Source organism: Mustelus asterias, chromosome 11 (assembly GCF_964213995.1).
Source record: "Mustelus asterias chromosome 11, sMusAst1.hap1.1, whole genome shotgun sequence".
NCBI lineage: Eukaryota > Metazoa > Chordata > Chondrichthyes > Carcharhiniformes > Triakidae > Mustelus > Mustelus asterias.
This window is the reverse complement of record NC_135811.1, coordinates 11,930,409-11,952,561: the sequence shown is the minus strand read 5'-3', so window position 1 is coordinate 11,952,561 and position 22,153 is coordinate 11,930,409. Positions and strand designations below refer to the sequence as shown.

Here is a 22,153-nt window from a genome sequence, read left to right as displayed (position 1 = left end):
TGACTGGCACGGTTAATAGTGAGGATGAAAGCTATAGACGATAGGAAGATAGACTAGTAAGGTGGACAGAAAAACTAGCAAATGGAGTGCAATCCAGCAAACTGTGAGGTGATGCATTTGGAGAGGGCAAACAAGGTAAAGGACTACAGAATAAATAGTGGATAGTGAGATTTGTGGAGGAACAGAAGGACCTTGGATTGCATGTCCACTGAATCCTGCATGTAGCAGGACAGGGTCTATAAGGTGGTTCTATGACAGATAAGATCTTTTTTAAGTGAGCCGTCCCTCTAGATTTGAAGCTAATTCATCTCCACTCAGGTTTGATGGGTTCCGAGATGGCTGATAATTCCAAAATGCAATCTGCAGACTCTGGCAAGTTGGGACATGTGGTGCTTGGAGGTTTGGGCAAATAAGGTATTTGGAGGTCTCTGCGCACTCTCCGATGATTTGATCTCACCTCTGTGAGTGTCTCTCTCTGATGCTTTGATCTCGCCTCTGAGAGTGTCTCTGTGTTTGGTGTCTTCCGAATAAACCTTCTCCATTTTGGTCAGTCACAAGCTAGGCACTCCCATAAATTGGTGATGATGTTTGATCACTTCAGGGATGCTTTGTTTCCACTATCCTTCTGGGAGTCTGTTGCCTAGACTGAGTTCCGAGTAGAACAATTGTTTTGGGTGTCTGGTGTCAGCCATATGAATGACATGTCCCATCCAGTGGAGCTTTTTTTTGTAAGTGATTAGCAACTCCATGCTGGGCATGTTGTCTTTCTTGCAACTGGATTTGAGGGATCTTGCAACAGAACTGACTTACCTCTCTGGTGCTTTGAAGTGACGGCATACAAAATACTCCTTTTTTTGGTTGAGATATAAAATATAAGAGCAGAGATGTTGTGTTATAACTGTATTAAACATTTGTTTGGCCATATCTAGAGTACTACATGCATTTCTGGTCATATTACAAGAAGGATGTGACTGTACTAGAGAGGGTACAGAGGAGATTTATGAGAATGTTGCCAGGAATGTAGAATTTTAATTATGCACAAAATTTGGATAGGATGTGGTTGTTTTCTTTGGAACACTGGAGGCTGAGGGGAGATTTCAATGAGGTGAATCAAATTAGACAGGTCTGTATAGATTGGATTGGAAGGACCTATTTCCCTCAGCAGAGAGAACAATAATCCTGGGCATTGATTCAAAGTAACTGGAAGAAGGATTAGAGGTGAGATGAGGAACACATTTTTTGTTTACCCCGATGATAGTGAGGACCTGGAGCTCCCTGTCTGAAAAATTATTACAGAGACACATGTCACATTTACAAAGTACTTGTATATGCAGCAAGAGCTGGAAAGTAGGATTAGGATGAGTAGTTGTTTCTGCATAAGCACAATGGGCCAAAAGGTCTCCTGTGCCATTAAATTTAATGAATCTATGATTTTGTGTGACCTGCTAAAAGTGCATACCATGTCAATATAATAGAACATAGAACAGTACAGCACAGAACAGGCCCTTCGGCCCACGATGTTGTGCCGAGCTTTATCTGAAACCAAGATCAAGCTATCCCACTCCCTATCATCCTGGTGTGCTCCATGTGCCTATCCAATAACCGCTTAAATGTTCCTAAAGTGTCTGACTCCACTATCACTGCAGGCAGTCCATTCCACACCCCAACCACTCTCTGAGTAAAGAACCAACCTCGGACATCCTTCCTATATCTCTCACCATGAACCCTATAGTTATGCCCCCTTGTAATAGCTCCATCCACCCGAGGAAATAGTCTTTGAACGTTCACTCTATCTATCCCCTTCATCATTTTATAAACCTCTATTAAGTCTCCCCTCGGCCTCCTCCGCTCCAGAGAGAACAGCCCTAGCTCCCTCAACCTTTCCTCATAAGACCTACCCTCCAAACCAGGCAGCATCCTGGTAAATCTCCTTTGCACTCTTTCCAGCGCTTCCACATCCTTCTTATAGTGAGGTGACCAGAACTGCACACAATATTCCAAATGTGGTCTCACCAAGGTCCTGTACAGTTGCAGCATAACCCCACGGCTCTTAAACTCCAACCCCCTGTTAATAAAAGCTAACACACTATAGGCCTTCTTCACAGCTCTATCCACTTGAGTGGCAACCTTCAGAGATCTGTGGATATGGACCCCAAGATCTCTCTGTTCCTCCACAGTCTTCAGAACTCTACCTTTGACCCTGTAATCCACATTTAAATTTGACCTACCAAAATGAATCACCCCACATTTATCAGGGTTAAACTCCATCTGCCATTTTTCATCCCAGCTTTGCATCCTATCTATGTCTCTTTTCAGCCTACAACAGCCCTCCACCTCATCCACTACTCCACCAATCTTGGTGTCATCAGCAAATTTACTGATCCACCTTCAGCCCCCTCCTCTAAGTCATTAATAAAAATCACAAAGAGCAGAGGACCAAGCACTGATCCCTGTGGCACTCCGCTAGCAACCTGCCTCCAGTCCGAAAATTTTCCATCCACCACCACCCTCTGTCTTCGATCAGACAGCCAGTTGTCTATCCAATCGGCCAACTTTCCCCCTATCCCACACCTCCTTACTTTCACCATAAGCCGACCATGGGGGACCTTACCAAACACCTTACTAAAATCCATGTATATGACATCAACTGCCCTACCTTCATCAACACACTTAGTTACCACCTCAAAAAAATCAATCAAATTTGTGAGACACGACTTGCCCTTCACGAATCCGTGCTGACTATCCCGGATTAATCCGCATCTTTGTAAATGGTCGTAAATCCCAACCCTAAGGACCTTTTCCATCAACTTACCAACCACCGAAGTAAGACTATCCGGCCTATAATTACTAGGATCATATCTATTCCCTTTCTTAAACAGAGGAACAACATTCGCCACTCTCCTGTCCTCTGGCACCATCCCCGTGATGTGGACCATCATGTGAACCATCCCCGTGGACAGTGAGGACCCAAAGATCAAAGCCAAAGGCTCTGCAATCTCATCCCTTGCCTCCCAAAGAATCCTAGGATATATTTCATCAGGCCCAGGGGACTTATCGACCGTCAGTTTATTCAAAACTGCGAGGACATCCTCCCTCTGAACATCTACTTCCTCCAGCCTATTAGCCTGTAACAACACCTCTTCCTCAAAAACATGGCCCCTCTCCTTGGTGAACACTGAAGAAAAGTATTCGTTCTTCACCTCTCCTATCTCTACTGACTCCATACACAAGTTCCCACTACTGTCCTTGACGGCCCTAACCTCACCCTGGTCATTCTTTTATTCCTCACATAAGAGTAAAAAGCCTTGGGGTTTTCCTTGATCCAACCCGCCAAGGACTTCTCATACCCCCTCCTAGCTCTCCTAAGCCCCTTTGTCAGCTCATTCCTTGCTAACTTGTAACCCTCAATCGAGCCATCTGAACCTTGTTTCCTCATCCCTACCTAAGCTTCCCTCTTCCTTTTTACAAGACATTCCACCTCTTTTGTGAACCATGGTTCCCTCACTCGGCCATTTCCTCCCTGCCTGACAGGGACATACCTATCAAGGTCACACAGTATTTGTTCCTTGAAAAAGTTCCACTTTTCATTAGTGCCTTTCCCTGACAGTTTCTGTTCCCATCTTATGGCCCCCCCCCCCCCTGCATCTCAAGGAAAGTCATGATGAATGATCAGGAAGTGACAGTTTGAACTCTTGCTAGGATCCAAGGATTGCAATTTTTTATTAGATTTTTAATGTAATGAGCAACCAGAGAAAGGCCATAGTGCAGAACACTATTGAGGTTTGAAAAAAATAAAAGGTGAGATAAATTTGGAAATAGTGATTAGGTTATGCAAGCTTTTGTTTTGAAAGCCTGAAGATTTTAAGAGGAAGGACAGTGAGGGAGGTGCCGAATTTCATTGAAGTGTAGTCACTGTTGTGACGGAGGAAATGTGACTGCCGATATGCGCACAGCAAGCTCCCACAAACACTTAATGTGATATTGTGTTTGCGGGGATTCCTTCCTCCCTTGCTCTTTGAAATTATGCTGTGGGACCTTATACATCCACCCAGAAGGCAGAAGGAATCTTGGTTTAACGTCTCGTCCAAAAGTGGCACCTCCAGCAATGCAACACTCCCGCAGCAATTTTTTTTTCCCATTTACACTGGAGTGTAAATTTTGAAATCTTTAAGAAGAGTGAGTGAGTTAGAGATTGTGATGAGTAACATCAACCTAGTGATGCTTTAGGGAAGAGGAAGTGCAAGATGGAGCAAAGAAAATTCAGAGGACTGCAAACTATAATAATGATTTTAAAATTCAAAGTTTATATTGCTGATTTGTACAAGTGGGAAGTGATATTCTTCAAGGATCAGTACTGGAACTGCTGCTAAAACTGTATTTACATAAACAATTTGGTTCTGGAGTTGGAAGTACAATTTCAAAATTTATGGATGACACCAAATTAGGGGAGAGGTGGGTTATACGTGATAGACTGTGACAAAGTATGAGAAAATACTAATAAAGTTGCAGAATTGGAGTATAATTGGCAAATTAATAAAAAGTAAGTGTGAGGCCATTCAGTTCAATTTGGTCCGTGTCAGTGTTAATGTTTCATGTAAGCTTCCTCCCACCCTATCATCTAACTCCATCGGGCATAGCCTTTTATTCCTTTTTCCTTCATATTTAACTAGAATGTGGAGTCAGTGAAAAGTAGCAGAATGGGTTGTTTGGTGGCTTCAAGACAGAAGTAAGAAGTTCAAGACAGAAGTAAGAAGTAAGAATGACTACCATCGACACCGCAAACTGCCGGCTCCAAGTGGAAAACTTCTTACTGTGTTTACCCCAGTCTAATGCCGGCATCTCCACTTCAAGACAGAAAACAGGGAGGGAATAAAGGGTGCAAAAATGGGAAGTAGTGTTCCATAAGGATCAGTGCTGGGACCACGCTATTCACAATTCACAATGATTTGGACTTTGGAATCAATCTACAATTTCTAAATTTACAGATGACACCACATTGGAGGAAGTAGCCAACACTGAGAGGGACTGCAACAAATTACAGGAGTATAATGTAAACTTGGAGAATGATAAATAGTTGGCAAAAGAAGTTCAATATAGAAAAATGGAGGGAGTACATTTTGTTAGGGAGAAAAGGGTGGTCACTGGAAGGTCCAAGTCTAGCTGGGGTAAAGGAACAAAGATTTTGGAGGACAAATGCCACCAATCATCGATAGTTGCAATACAGGTTACATGGCCATAAAAAAGCAAACCAAGCACTAGGCTTTATTTCTAGAGGGATAGAATTGAAAATGAGGTAAGTTATGGTAAACCTGTGTCAAACCTTGCTTCGATCACGGTGCAGTTCTTGTTGCCATATTATAAATAGGATATAGAAGTACTGGAGAGGGCATAGAGAAGATTTATATGGATGATATCAGAAATACATGGGTATTCATACGAACAAAGAATTGACAGGCAGAGGTGTGACCTTGAAACACATAGGATTCTCCAGGGATTTGACAGGGTAAATGCTGAGAGGATGTTCCCCTCATGGGAAAATCTAGAATCAGAGGGCATTGTCTCAGAATAAAAGGGCAGAACAATTTAAGACTGAGATGAGGAGGAATTTCTTCTGAGGGTTGAGTGTCTTTGGAACTCCTTGCCACAGAGAGCTGTGAATGTAGAGTCCTTGTGTATGTTTAAGGCTGATAGATTTTTGATCAGTAAGGGGTTACAGGGAAAGGGCAGGAAAGTGGACATAAGAACTGTTGGATCAACCATAATCCCATTGAATGGTAGAACAGGCCTGAGGGGCCAAACGACCTACTCCTCCTATTTCTTATGCTATTAGTAGAGATCTTTAAAATTATGAAAGATTTTGGTGATGTGGATGCAAACAGAATATTTCCTCCTGTGGGGATTGTATAACAATATAAGATAGTTACCAAGAAATCTGATAGGGAATTCAGAACAAGCTTCTTCACCAAAAGAGTGGTAAGAATATGGAACTTGGTACCACAGGAAGTGGTTGAAGAGAATAGTATCAATGTGTGTTAGGGGAAACCAGATGAGCATATGAGGAAGAAGGGAATAGAGAGTAATGATGTTCAGTTTAAATGAGAAAAGTTAGGAGACGTGGGTAGTCCATAAACACCAGCATGGACTGTTTGGCCAAATATCTGTTTGTGTGCAGTATATCCTATTCCATTGTGAGTTGTGCCAGGAAAATGATGAAGAGTAAGTAAAATATGAAAGTAAACCAGCAAAATACACACAACCCGATTTGAAGAACATTTACATGCATGTAAAAAAAAGGAAGAAATTGGCCAAAGTAAACGTGAGTCCCTTAGAGGTAAAACAAAATCAATTATAAGCGAGTAAGCAAATAACAGCTTTTAAACCAAGCTTGTCCAACTTTTGTGTCGGGGGTGTACATTTCCATTTTTTTCTCACTCAAGAGGCCAGTGAGCAGATTTCAATAAGATATATGAATTTCAAAAAGAGTTGAGTGTGAAGAAAAAAATCAACTTGCTGAGCTAAAGCAATGTCAAAGCAATAAATTGATTACTTAAAAAAGAAGAGTAACTCATAAAATTGTCCATGAGAATGTTTTGTCTGGCTCTCTTCCAGTCTCGGGGTGTTTGCTAACTCACCCACTCTCGCAGGGGGATGAGAGTGACTGAGAACCCTGAGACTGGGAGTGAGCCAGATGCACTCGTTCATATCCTCATTCACTCGCCTGCTCGCTCACCCTCTCCCACCTCCTGTGAGGAGAACTTGAGTAGAATGAGTCTATTTTCTGGAGGTTAGAAATGAAAAAAAATGTTTTTAATGGGATGTGGCTAAGCCAGCATTTTTATTGCCCATTCTTAATTGCCCTTGAGAAGGTGGCAGTGAGCCATATTCTTGAACCACCGCAGTCCATGCGGTGTAGGAAGGGAGTTTCATGATTATGACCCAGAGGTTGAAGTAGAGGTAAACTCATTGAATTGTATAAAATTCCCAGAAGGCTGAACAGTGTAGATGCTGATGTGCTGTTTTCCCTAGTTAAATAATCTAGAGCTAGGGATCATAATCTCAGAAGAAGGGGTCAGCCATTTAAGACTGAGATGAGAAATTTCTTATTCAGAGGGTTGGTGAATCTTTTGAATTCTTTCTTCCAAAGGGCTGATTAGTCTTAGCGTATATTCAGTGTTGAAATAGATTATTGAGCACTAAGGGAATCAAGGGATGTGAGGATAAGGTGGGGCAATGGGAGTTGAGGTAGAAGTTCAGCCTATTCCTGCTGCAAATACCCATGTACCACCCTTAGTGTGTAGTATTGTTAATTTGTTTTTATCTGATCCTTTAGAGCTAGGAAAATAACTATTTCAATTTGTTATATAGTCTTATGAATGCTTTACTTAAGTTTAGGTTTTTATCTTTTATTTCCGTGCATTATAACTAAGATTTTAGATATAAATCACTTTTATCTTGTAGATCTTGTTGCTTATAACCTCAGGCTGCTTCATTTGTTTGAATGTTTTCTGCACAGCACTGAATAAATGTCTTCAATTAAGACTCTTTGTTTTTACATGGAATTAAAATCTTACTATAACTCCTGGCATAGCCCAGGGAACTTGATAAATCTGGCTATTGTGCTTCCATTGTGCAAATCAGTGGAGTATCTACCTGGAAGTCATTAAATTCATAAGCACAGTCATCTGTGATTTTTCAGATGCATGGTTTGATTTTTGTTTTGTTAATATATGTAATTTATAGCTCCTGCTTAGTATTGATCCTTACAGATTCTTTCAGTACTAATAAAAACCAAAATGACATTGCATTTAAAGTTGAAGCACTTTTCCAGTTCTGGCATGAATCAATCACTAAGTGGTCTTGTCCAGGAATGGATTGATTCAGAATGTGAACTCTTTGGATTCTGTCACTCTAGCCTCATTGAGAAACTTGTGAATAATTTTATGTGTGTCTCTGACTAATACAGTATACAACCAACATAGATACATGTTGATCAAATTCACAACTTATTCAAGACTCCTATTTTTATTATTTAGTGATGGACAAAGCGATTTTCTTGCTCATGACACCAGCCTCTCCCATGTGGTTAATTCTATAGGGTGACCATTAAACCATTGTCCAAAGCATTCTACACAACCTATAGAGGGAATTTTCCTGTCCCACCTTCCACAGGAATTGTAGCGGGCAGGGGACAGATCATGCAAATGTCCATTGACCTCTGGTGGGATTTTCTGGTTTTGGGGTGAGCAGGGCTGGAAAATCCCACCCTTTATCTGTGTTTTACATTATTTTCCTTCCATTGATGCAGTTAAGGTTGTGCAAACCATTTGGAACATAGGACCAGGAGTTGGCCGTTTAGCCCCTCGAGCCTATTTCATCATTCAATGAGATCATGGCTGATCTGTGGTCTAACTCCATATACCTGCATTTGGCCCATATCTCATATCTTTGCTCAACAAACATTTATCTATCTCAGATTTAAAATTAGCAACAGATCTAACATCAACTACTGTTTGTGGAAGAGAGTTCAAAACCTCTACCCTTTGTGTGTAGAAATGCTTCCTAACATCTCTCCTGAATGGTCTGGCCCTAATTTTTAGATAATGCCCCCTCGTTCTACAATGTCCAACCAGTAGAAGTAGTTTGTCTTTATGTACCTTGTCTTTTCCTGTTAATATCTTGAAGACTTTGATCAGATCACTTCTTAACCTTCTAAATTTTAGAGAAAACAGGCTTAATTTGTATAATCTCTCCTCATAATTTAACCCCTGAAATCAGGTATCATTCTTGTAAACCTATGTTGTACTCTCTCCAAGGCCAATATATCCTTGATCAAATGAGGATTACTTATTCTGTGTCAGAGTCCAGAATTGTTTGCTTTGTTCAATCTAACATTTGTTGGGTGTATTTTGACTGTTAGTGCACTGCGGCAGATATTTCCAGCAAGCTGGAGTAACGGACTTTATCTGTCTTTCACAACTAGTAAATGGAGGATATAGGATTGAATGAAGCACAGAATGAAATTGAGTTTCCCACTACCATTATCAACAATTTGCATATTTAGTCCACTTTGGTATTAGCTGAAAATACCAAAGTAAACATTTGATAGGGGTGTAGTTAGTGAAAAAGAGGTTGTCTATGCAAGATTGGTACAGGATGATTTGCCCTTATGCATAATGTAATATCAAATCATAAGAAAGATTAATTGCAGTCTATTTTTAGACAATTTGTAAAATTGCCAAGGAACTACTTTTCATATACATTTCCATATTAGTAAAGCAACACAAGTGGTTTCAGTTAGTAAAATTAAATAATGTTTACCTTTTTAGTATATCTTTATATAGTCATGGTACATGTTACAAATTAGAAAAATTAGCTTGCCATGTACACTTTTGCTTCATTGCAGCCTATTGCCCCACATTTTCTCAATCACAGGGAAAGACATTGTACCCTTCTATACGTTTGTAATTTAGTTGAAATGCAGCAAATGATCATAAAAGTCACATGGCTCAGAAAACATCAGTTGCCTTCTCTGTAGTGAGTGATTTTTTTGAATGATGATTGTAAAAGTAAGGAACCGGTCTCATGTCCAACATGTGTTTGTACTTGTACCTGAGTTTTTAAAAAAACACACAAGGACTAGATGAAAAGAATCATAAACTTGAAAATGTTGTTACCTGTATGTTTGACAACTCAAACTGCCACTTCAACACCTGATGTGCATGACAAGCAATGAGAGTACAATGTGGGGATGAGGCATGAAATTTATTTGAAGCAAGGAGTTGCAGGCTTTTACTAAAGCAACAGTAATCCAGTTGAAATGATCAGTTGAGTGTATTTGACCTGCTGTTTCTGAGCATTCTACGCAATTAAAAAATTCAGTTTAGTTTAGAAGTATCAAAGTTCTGCAGAAGTTATTTCTCTTCCAGACAGCCTCCTCATCTGAAACTCTTACCACTTTAATTTTGAAGTTCTTATTTAGCGAGGATAGTTGAAGCCTCTGTGGCATGTTCCCAACCAATACCTTTGACCTCTTTTTCTCTGGCCTATGAAACCCAGGGAATTCGTATTTATTATTTGGTAACTGATTTGTCCTGCTGAAGGTTTGGAAAAGATTGTTGTTAACGTGGTTGTCAAAGTGGTGGACTGTGTTCTAGATCAGAACAGCAAAGTTTGTTAGCTGCAGTTTAATACATATATAAATTAATGTGATATTTTGTGTGGCTTGAGATGTTCAATGGTAGGCCCAAGCTTTTATACTCCGTTCCCCCGTCCCTCAATGTTGAATTTCTGTTTTGTCTTTTGGTATCATGATGGCATTTAATTAGGTGCTACTGGATTGAAAATTTATCTACAGGAAACTGATTATTCTATTACATCTATTTCTTCCTGTAGTCTATGTTATGCAAAATAATCTATTAAAATAAGTTCTTCTGGACCAGATTTTGTTCTCATTTTCCTTACGTTGTGAACCGAGTGTAAGGTACATTTTACTAAATCTGTTATAGACTAAATGAAGTGATTAGATTAATGATATTTTATTGCTGTAGAAAATACTATGATTGGTTAAAATTTGCCTGACTAGGCATAACCTTATCTTAAATGTTTTTTTTCTCACCCCAAATGTGTCTTTGTTTTGGTTGTCTGTTTCTCCTCCGTGCCCTGCTCCTTCCCACCCCCACCTATCATGCCATCTCACGTGAGCAATCAATAAGCATTTATACTTGAAAATTGTGTCTGCTATAAAAGCCATTCTCAGTTTTTTTTCTCTTTCTTTGAAGGCTGGGAGGACCAGATCCACTGGACTACATTAGCATGTATAGAAATCCAGGAAACCCAACACAGGACGTTCCAGAGCACTGGCATTATGTCAGTTTTGGATTGAGTGACTTGTATGGTGACAATAGAGTTCATGAGTAAGTACCATAAAAGAAAAATCTCAAATGCTGGAATTCCTAAAATAAAGGGAACATTATTTGTTTGGTAGTACAATACTTGCATATTGCTGAAAAAAGGAGACATGATTTTGAAGATTTTTGTTTCGTACTCATCAGGGTAACTTGCAAGAAAATACCTGTAGTAAAGGGAACAACAATTTATACTGCATGAAAATGATTGGTTGGCATGTGAACTCTGGTAGAGACAGGAAACCATAAGGAGCGCAACAGGAAACAGTTAACTGTTGTTCCCATGCTTTAGTTTAATTTTTTAAAAAGGCACGATGCCTGGATGTGTTCTTTGTGCCTGCAGATGATACATCCCTACATATGCGAGTCTGACTGATGATCTTAAATTGGGCAGCACGGTGGTGCAGTGGTTAGTACAGATGCCTCACAGCAGCAGGGACTTGGGTTTGATTTGAGCCTTGGGTGACTGTCTGTGCAGAGTTTGTACGTCCTTCCTCTGTCTGTGTGAGTTTACTCCGGGTGCTCCAGTTTCCTCCCACAGTTCAAAGATGTGCAGATTAGGTGACTGGCCATGCTAAATTGCCCCTTAGTGTCCCAAAAATATGTAGGTTGGGGGACCAGCGGGGTAAATACATGGGGTTACTGGTGCTGCTGAAGAGTAGATGCAGACTCGATGAACCAAATGGCCTCCTCCTACACTATGGCAATTCTATGTTAGTGTCATTCTTAGCACACTAGGAATTGTTTAGCACGTGCTGTACAATTACAGAATCACATCTAACATTCGGCATTGGGTGGGACTCACCAGCAGAATTCTCTGGTGAATGGAGTGCCAAATTCTCCATCCTTGCTGGCAGCAGCATTGGGGAATGAATAGCTGGAGAATTCTGCATTTTGCAAGCATTGGCTGGTTGAGTATGGCCAGTTCGGTGTCCATTGCGAGCGACTGAAGGGATGTGCAGTTTGATACGATCCACTAGTGGTTGGGATGTACAGCTTACATAACTGGCATTGCACTAGCACTGAAATTCATATAACACATTACTCATTTGTGTGGTAGGCAGAAAGTCATGTTCCCTTGATGGAAGCATCCTGTTAGTGGAAAATACCACTAATGTGTTGGTACTGCATAGTAGTAGTGTGAAGCAAGCAGCTTCACCTGTTGCTCAAATATTTGAAATACCTTCGACCCGAGTAGACTTCGGTCCGAAAGTTGTGGCCTTAGGCCCATATGAGAGTATACACAGTGATCAGTGATCTGATTGCGGTAGCCTTTAACCTGCTAGGGAGCTTTAATATGCGTTATTTTGGCGTCAAGCTTGCTTGGTGAACAAATGATTTAGTACCTATTTCTGAGATTATTGATGAGGTCAATTGTATGGTGGATGGAGCTATAGGAATTCTAATATTTATATTTACCAGTGAAGGTAGGCTTGTGGTAGACAGAAGTTGAGAACCTATAAGTGGATTTCTCAATTATCTCAATTGTTACATTGCTGCATTTCAGAGGTGAGTTTCTGTGGGGATGGAGCGCATTCAGCTGTAAGGAGATTCTTGCATGTAGCTGCAGGGTCAAATAAAGCAGGTATTTCATCCATGTATTGGAAATATGCAAAGTCACTTGTTATTATACGCTTTGGGATTCCTGCAGCTCCATGTGCTATTAGATTGGCTCTTGGCAATTTGATAAATAATGCCTAAGCTCACTGTGCAAGCTTGACACTGAAATAGGATGCATCAAAGCTATTCTGCGGGACAATGGCTATTATGATCAGATCATTGCTAGATATGCATTGCATATATGCACAAATGGGCCTAAAGCTGCCATTTTGGAACTTGAAAAGTATCCAGTCTATGCTGGAACGGCAAGATATCTCAAAAATTTGAGCAACAGGTGAAGCTAGTCATTTCATGCTGCAGCAACAGGGTAATATTTTCAACGAACAGGTTGCTTTTCTCAAGCCAAAAAGACTTTCTGCCTTAGAAGCAAATGAGTAATGTGGTTTAAAATTTCAGTGCTATTGCAATGTGAGTTACATTGATACAGTCCAACTGTTGGATTGGATCAAATAGCACATCCCTTCGGTTATTCACAATGAGCAGAGTACTGAATGTACTCAGCCAGCCAGCGCTTACTAAAATCAGAACATACTGTGTAATATTAGATGTGATTCTGTGATTTGACTGCACTTGCTGAATAATCCCTAATGTGCTAAGAATTACGCTAACAACCAATTTAATATTATCAGTCGGGCTCGCAATGTGGCTCACTGGCACTTGTTAGCTACATTTATTCATAAGCAGGGACCTGTCCTCTGCAGGCAAAAGGAACATGTCCAGGTATTGTGCCTTTATTCAATTAAACAAAAGCATGGGAAACAGTTTCCTGGTGCATTCGCCATGACAATGCCTTGTCCAATCAGAGTTGACTTGTCAACCAATCAGCATCCTTTTTCATGCAATATAAATTGTTGCTCCCTTTGAAATTTGACATTGTTGCATCTGTCCTGATGAGTGCAAGACAAAAAGCTTTGATAATGTCTTTTTTCAGCAATTCTCAAGATCATGTTTCTTACTGGACAAGAAAATGAACAGTGCTTGATTTAGTTCTGAGAAAATAAATCAAAGAGAAGAAAGCAACTGGGGAATACTGACCACGACATAAGATTAATGCAAAAATATAAAAGGATAATGAAGAGGTGCAAAGAGGTCACTGCAGTATCAGTGTTGGCTCGAGTTGGACTGTGCTTTTCAGACACTAAAGTCTACCCTTTAATGCCAATCTTGAAACCATTGTCAGAAATAGAGCTCAGCAAATGCTTGATTTAGGTGCGACCTTATACAATGGTTTAACTCCATAGGAAATTAATTTTTAAAAATGAAGTATCTTTGTATTTAAATATTGTTTTGCAGTAATTTCTAGGGGATTTTCACAGTAATTTCATTGCAGTGTTAATGTAAGCCTACTTGTGACTAATAAATAAACTTATAAATGAACTTTAACTTTTAACTTTTCTTCAGGGTTTTAGGCTCACTGTGTGAATTAGTTTTAAAATTTAATCAAAGTCAGAGTTAAATGTGAGATGCTGCTAATGGATGAAATAAGCAACAAGTAAATGATTGTTGCGTTATCTGTTGAAGTAATTTATTGAATTGATGTAACCTGTTCTGTGTCTCTATATATGAATTTGAATTTTAAATGTTGTTGCCCTTGCATCTTTGACATGTCCTCAATGCAGTGATTCACATAATGCACTGTGAAATGAATTAATTTCTGGGGAAGGTCAGTCTGGATTTTTTTAAAAAACTGTTCTGATATTTCAAGGAAAAGGATGCAATGCCTCTTCACCAGCAATGTACCTATTCTCAAGCTGATTTTCAGTCCTGTTCCAGATTTGGGTACTTATTTGCAGTATCTCTGATTAAAGAGACCTGTTCAAAAATTAATACCTCAAACAAGAAAGGAAAGTCTTTCCAAAGTGTTTTACATCACTTTTGAAATCTAGTCACTGTTGTAATGCAGATAAAGGATAACACGCAGATTATGACATTACAACTTTTTTGAATTTTTAAGATTGATTTTTGAATGAAAGGACTGAACTGTTGATTCAAAAGTGACTTCAGTGTCTTTTGTAATTTATTATTTGTGAGCTATTTCCTATGTATCTGCAGTGTATTATTTGATTATTGAAAGTAATAATTGTTTGAGACACGGAGTAATGCAGAGTTGACTGTACTTCCTTAAGAACCTATCCTTCTAGATCCAAATATAGTGATTCGTATGGGATCCGAGTTTAAAGTATTGATATTACTTGATCAGAGTTACATTGTGATCTGAGAGAAAATCTGTGCGTCATGGGTTTTGTAAAAAAAATTGGATTGTTTGGGGCTGCCAGTGAGATTTGCAAGCTGGCTTAGATTCAATTGTACCTAAACACTCGCTTAGAGCTGACCTACTTTTGTCGTCTCAGTCTGCTCAAGACAGACAAAGCATCAGGTTATATGAAGAAAAGCAAATTATTCATGGCTTTGTAGCTGCAGAGTAGGTTAATTGAAGTTTACTTCAGTTCTGATTACAGTATAAAATTGCAGTGACCTGCCAACCATTCATTGAATTGCATAACTTTAATACTAGTTGGAAGAAGTCTTTTGTGATTGTCATATTGAGCCAGATCTGGGGAGGGCTGTACAACACCCCTATTTTGCACTGAATTATTGTGAGAAACCACTTAACTGAATTGTGTGGAATACAACTTTTATTTTTAAGGGTGTGATGTATGTATTGACCTAAAACTTTTTTTTTGATTATAACATGGTTTCAAATTTAGATGCATGCAGTTTTGGATTGTTAAGTTCCAAGTTAAATATACATTTACAGCAATTTGTTCCTACTTACTAAAAGAAGAGTTGTAAATATGGGTTATGTTTTTCCAGGGTGTTTGTACATTGGCAAGCTAATAATTGGAAGACATAACAATACAAAGAACAAACAACAAAGAACAATACAGCACAGGAACAGGCCCTTCGGCCCTCCAAGCCCGCGCCGCTCCCTGGTCCAAACTAGACCATTCTTTTGTATCCCTCCATTCCCACTCCGTTCATATGGCTGTCTAGATAAGTCTTAAACGTTCCCAGTGTGTCCGCCTCCACCACCTTGCTTGGCAGCGCATTCCAGGCCCCCACCACCCTCTGTGTAAAATATGTCCTTCTGATATCTGTGTTAACCCCCCCCCCCCCCCCCCACCTTGAACCTATGACCCCTCGTGAACGTCACCACCGACCTGGGGAAAAGCTTCTCACCGTTCACCCTATCTATGCCTTTCATAATTTTATACACCTCTATCAAGTCTCCCCTCATCCTCCGTCTTTCCAGGGAGAACAACCCCAGTTTACCCAATCTCTCCTCATAACTAAGCCCCTCCATACCAGGCAACATCCTGGTAAACCTCCTCTGTACTCTCTCCAAAGCCTCCACGTCCTTCTGGTAGTGTGGCGACCAGAACTGGACGCAGTATTCCAAATGCGGCCGAACCAACGTTCTGTACATCTGCAACATCAGACCCCAACTTTTATACTCTATGCCCCGTCCTATAAAGGCAAGCATGCCATATGCCTTCTTCACCACCTTCTCCACCTGTGACGTCACTTTCAAGGATCTGTGGACTTGCACACCCAGGTCCCTCTGCGTATCTACACCCTTTATGGTTCTGCCATTTATCGTATAGCTCCTCCCTACATTATTTCTACCAAAATGCATCACTTCGCATTTATCAGGATTGAACTCCATCTGCCATTTCTTTGTCCAAATTTCCAGCCTATCTATATCCTTCTGTAGCTTCTGACAATGCTCCTCACTATCTGCAAGTCCTGCCAATTTTGTGTCGTCCGCAAACTTACTGATCACCCCAGTTGCACCTTCTTCCAGATCATTTATATAAATCACAAACAGCAGAGGTCCCAATACAGAGCCCTGCGGAACACCACTAGTCACAGGCCTCCAGCCGGAAAAAGACCCTTCCACTACCACCCTCTGTCTTCTGTGACCAAGCCAGTTCTCCACCCATCTAGCCACCTCCCCCTTTATCCCATGAGATCCAACCTTTTTCACCAGCCTACCATGAGGGACTTTGTCAAACGCTTTACTAAAGTCCATACAGACGACATCCACGGCCCTTCCCTCGTCAACCATTTTGGTCACTTCTTCAAAAAACTCCACCAGGTTAGTGAGGCATGACCTCCCTCTCACAAAACCATGCTGACTATCGTTAATGAGTTTATTCCTTTCTAAATGCGCATACATCCTATCTCTAAGAATCTTCTCCAACAACTTCCCCACCACGGACGTCAAGCTCACCGGCCTATAATTACCCGGGTTATCCTTCCTACCCTTCTTAAATAACGGGACCACATTAGCTATCCTCCAATCCTCTGGGACCTCACCTGCGTCCAGTGACGAGACAAAGGTTTGCGTCAGAGGCCCAGCGATTTCATCTCTCATCTCCCTGAGCAGCCTTGGATAGATTCCATCAGGCCTTGGGGATTTGTCAGTCTTTATATTCTCTAACAAACCTAACACTACCTCCTTTGTAATGGAGATTTTCTCTAACGGTTCAACACTCCCCTCCGAGACACTCCCAGTCAACACATCCCTTTCCTTTGTGAATACCGACGCAAAGTATTCATTTAGGATCTCCCCTACTTCTTTGGGCTCCAAGCATAATTCCCCACTTTTGTCCCTGAGAGGTCCGATTTTTTCCCTGACAACCCTTTTGTTCCTAACGTATGAATAAAATGCCTTGGGATTCTCCTTAATCCTGTCTGCCAAGAACATTTCGTGACCCCTTTTTGCCCTTCTAATTCCCCGTTTGAGTTCTTTCCTACTTTCTTTGTACTCCTCCAGAGCTCCCTCCGTTTTTAGCTGCCTGGACCTAACATACGCCTCTCTTTTCTTTTTGACCAGTCCCTCAATTTCCCTGGTTATCCACGGTTCTCGAATCCTACCCTTCCTATCCTTTTTTACAGGCACATGCCTGTCCTGCAGCCCTAACAACTGTTCCTTAAAAGACTCCCACATGCCAGATGTGGATTTACCCTCAAACAGCCTCTCCCAATCAAGAGCTGCCAATTTCTGCCTAATCCCACTAAAGTTAGCCTTCCCCCAATCCAACACCTTACCCATGGGACACCACTCATCCTTTTCCATCACTATCCTAAAGCTAACAGAATTGTGGTCACTATTTGCCACATGTTCCCCTACCGAAACTTTGAATACGTTTAAATCTTGCTTGTGTGTCATCATTAGACCAAATAGTTTTTGAAAATGGATTTAAATATTCTGTAATTTGCCCATATATAGCAGGCTCATTGACCAGGACGATGTCAGATTGTCGATTATTTTGACTTTACATTTTTATTTTTCAAAAAAAATGGTAAAGCTTAATAGTTGCAGTTTAAGGTCTATTTTGGTGTTGGCTTTAACTCCAGGATTCTGGTAAATGAAGAAAATCCCCAGAACTCTCTTTAAATAAACTTTGGGCCTTTCATACTGATTGCAGTATTGTGTCTATTCTGTACATCTAAGAATGTGAACCTGCTTAGTGTCTCTTTTCAGTTGCTTTGTTGGAAACACATCTGCCTTGCAAACTTTTTAATCATATTGAATACCATGTGGAAACTGTTTTATTTCAGAGTGACAAACTTGTTAATGGTGTATCATGATGCATGTGGTGATCATCACCAAATGTTTCCCTGATTGAAAATAACGACATTAGAAGAAAAAGCTGTGTTTTGGCTAGCAGAGTAGAAGTCCATAACAGCTGTTAGAAGAAAATTCACTTCTCATTAGGGGAAAATGCATCGCTGTTACGATCCCAGGTAGTATAACTGGACGGAAACATCCCGGAATGGAACCCTGGCTCAAAAGATTGTCATGTTTTATTTTTTTTAGAATATGTGGATGAACAGAGTCATAGGAATACTAATTAGTTTTTAATAACCAGAAAAAAAACATTTATTAAACATGAAAAGTTTTATTGTAACACAACACCCTTTTACTCCCCCATTAGCTTCATAAATATACACAGGTTTTAAGGTTAACACGGGTTACAAAGTATATCTTAGGCAATAATGGTCTCAGCAACACACAGGCTGGCTGTGGTAAGACAGGCACCCACCCCACTCTGAACCCAAGTGAAGGTCTGGATTTCTCCTCAAAATCCCCCAGATGATTCTTATACCACCTTGTCTCACTGAACTCCAGCTTCCATATGAGTGACTTCAAATTCCGCTTTCAAAACGGCACTATTTCATATCTTTTTTTAAACAGTGCTTTCTCTAAGCTGGTTGTATTAAAAAATCCTCTCCAGGTTTTCTAAACTACTCTTTCAAACCAAGCTTTTAATGAAGAATCCAACATCCAGGTTTTACATCTCCCCTTCAGGATTTCTTTCTCTTGATTGTTTCACAACTGCTTTAACTATCGATTCCCAGACTGTATTAAGATGGCAGCAGACTTTTGACTTGCGTCTGAAGTCTGCTTTTCCACTTTAAATCTAGTTACTGCAGCTCTCTCTTTAACGGCACGGTAGCACAGTGGTTAGCACTGCTGCTTCACAGCTCCAGGGTCCCGGGTTCGATTCCCGGCTCGGGTCACTGCCTGTGTGGAGTTTGCACATTCTCCTCGTGTCTGCGTGGGTTTCCTCCGGGTGCTCCAGTTTCCTCCCACAGTCCAAAGATGTGCGGGTTAGGTTGATTGGCCAGGTTAAAAAAAAAAAATTGCCCCTTAGAGCCCTGGGATGCGTAGGTTAGAGGGATTAGTGGGTAAAATATGTGGGGGTAGGGCCTGGGTGGGACTGTGGTCGGTGCAGACTCGATGGGCCGAATGGCCGCCTCCTGCACTGTAGGGTTTCTATGATGAACTCAGAACACTTGATCTGCCTTTCCCTTGAATTCTCCTAACCAGTATCTTGTGCAATTTCTTGGTCTCTGTTCTCTTAACTTCAGTCTTCCTAAGAGATTCTTTTTGTCCCAATTCTCTGGTTGTTTGGACTTTACCTGGTTCATTGGGAAGTCTGGCTCTTTGCAGCCCCCTTGTCCTGTACAACTATTCTCTGGTAGAGTTGAGAGATCATAGAAACCCTACAGCACAGAAAGAGGCCATTCGGCCCATCGAGTTTGCACCGACCACAATCCCACCCAGGCCCTACCCCCATATCCCTACATATTTACCCACTAATCCCTCTAACCTACTCAGGACACGAAGGGCAATTTTTTAGCGTGGCCAATCAAACTAACCCGCACATCTTTGGACTGTGGGAGGGAACCAGAGCACCCGGAGGAAACCCAGGCAGACACGGGGAGAATGTGCAAACTCCACACAGTGACCAAAGCCGGGAATCGAACCCAGGTCCCTGGAGCTGTGAAGCAGCAGTGCTAACCACTGTGCTACCGTGCCGCCCTGTTCAGCCCAGTGGCTTATCTCCAATGTAAATGAATTTAACTTAAAAACTGAACTCAAAATCCTTCCTACTTTAAAAGGGCCCCCAGTGACCTAGTAGTATTATCGCTAGACTATTAATCCAGAAACTCAGCTAATGTTCTGGGGACCCGGGTTTGAATCCCACCATGGCAGATGGTGGAATTTGAGTTCAATTTAAAAAAATCTGGAATTAAGAATCTACTGATGACCATGAAACCATTGTCGATTGTCAGAGAAACCAACCTGGTTCCCTAATGTCCTTTTAGGGAAGGAAATCTGCCAGTCTGGTCTACATGTGACTCCAGAGCCCACAGCAATGTGGTTGACTCTAACTGCCCTCAGGCAACTAGGGATGGGCAATAAATGCTGGATAGCCAACAGCACCCATGTCCCATGAATGAATACAAGAAAGCTGCAGAATTCTGGCCAGAATTCAAATATGTTACGGACCAACCGCAAACCCTAAAAATCAGTTAAACTTTTATGTTTCGCTCTAGGAATTAGAAATGTAATTGCGTGTGCAGGATTAAATGAAAAAACAAAATATTAATTTGGCAGTGTTTAGATCTTGTTACTTAGGCATTTTGTGTTCTGCACAATAGTATGCCACAATAGTATTTATTTTTTGCACTATGAAATGCATAAATGTTTTGTTTTATTGATGCATACCTGTAATTTTCTAGTTAAATCTAGAAATTATTTATTCAGTATTTGTAGTGAGAAGGTTTGCAAAATTACCCTTTTAACACAACTGGTGTTTTGAAAATATAACTTACACTCCTGCTGCTACCCACTGTAAGTCTGTTTTTATATAATAGTAACGTTGCTGAGTGTGACAGGCCCTGACTGCAATAGAATGTAGGATCAAACCAAGCTCTTGAGTGAGAAGTTCCACTTTAAGGCATAAAACATTGCTGGTTCGTGTACTTTTTATTTTCTCAGATTTAAAGCCAACTTGTTATTTATGTAAGAGCTTGCAGTTTTCTTAACTTGTTCTTGTAATCATCATTTACTAAAGTTGGATTGGATTTATTTTTTGCTTTCCTCCATTTCTCCCTGCACTCACCTCCAACCCTACCAAAATGGCATGTAGGCTTATTTCAGTGATTTATCACGTTTTTTTTCTTCCGCCATATTTGAATTGTGTTAAACACCAGTGATCCCCTGTTGCTGTTTCTGTTTCTTATTCATATCTGTTCTAACATTTGGAGAATACTGTCATGTATCTGAAGTAACTTGATCACTCTCCATTTTGAACTATACAATTTTTGGTACTGTCCAAACTTGTAGGGTAATGTACAGTATATGAGTCTGATTGATGTGTGGCAAGCACTTTTTTTTTTCAGTCCCTTGTCCTGAAATCACTAACTCACCCTGGAAAGTTTGGAGCCTAAGTTACAAAAATCATCTGTTGTCAATGTGGAGAGGTTTCCTGTGTTTGACACAGATTGTGTCTTTGCAGAAAATGCTGAATAAACTCAGCAGGTCTGGCAGCATCTGTGGAGAGAGAAACACAGTTAACGTTTTGAGTCCATTGACCCTTCTGGACTGCTGACAGACTTCTGAGTTCTAGCATTTTCTGTTCTTTCAGATTTCTAGCATCTGCAGGATTTTGCTTTTATTTGTGACTATGCATTTGCACTTTGCAGCTGAGACCATTTGTCCATGATCCAGAGGACTAGGGACCCTGTGTTTATCTGGCGGTACAATGGTTAGCACTGCTGCCTCACCGCACCAGGGACCCGGGTTCAATTCTGGCCTCGGGTCACTGTCTCCAGTTTGTACATTCTCCCTGTGTATGCATGTGTTTCCTCCCAGGTGCTCTGGTTTCCTCCCATAGTCCAAAGATGTGCGGGTTAGGTTGATCGGCCATGCTAAATTGACCCTAGTATTAGCGGGGTAAATAAGTGTGGTTACCGGAATAGAGCCTGGGTGGGATTATGCTATTGGGATTATGGTCAGTGAAAACTTGATGGGCCAAGTGGCCTCCTTTTGCACTGTAGGGATTCTATCTACTGCTTTAGGATACAACTGTTGGATGCCAGAAAGATCAATAAACTAATCCCAGATCAAGAATTGAATGATTCAAGCCACATCGAGTGCAGTTATCCTTTGAGATATCAGAGGAATTGTTGTGGAAACTCAAAACTGGGATCATGGTGGCAGCCTTGGAATAAATCATAGAAATCATAGAAACCCTACAGTACAGAAAGAGGTCATTCGGCCCATTGAGTCTGCACCGACCACAATCCCACCCAGGCCCTACCCCCAA

General features: G+C 40.8%; 2 protein-coding genes across 7 annotated transcripts in view; one reads left to right on the top strand and one right to left on the bottom strand.

Annotated features, from left to right (window-relative positions):
• Positions 1-22,153, bottom strand: part of LOC144500377 (uncharacterized) — a 417,466-nt gene that overhangs the window by 221,331 nt on the left and 173,982 nt on the right. The gene's annotated exons all lie outside the window — the stretch shown is intronic.
• Positions 1-22,153, top strand: part of sufu (suppressor of fused homolog (Drosophila)) — a 138,385-nt gene that overhangs the window by 6,756 nt on the left and 109,476 nt on the right. For all 6 annotated transcript variants that reach the window (XM_078223127.1, XM_078223128.1, XM_078223130.1 and 3 more), the window contains one exon: positions 10,779-10,913. In XM_078223127.1, coding sequence (XP_078079253.1) covers positions 10,779-10,913 — 135 coding nt within the window. The remainder of the gene's footprint in view (positions 1-10,778; positions 10,914-22,153) is intronic.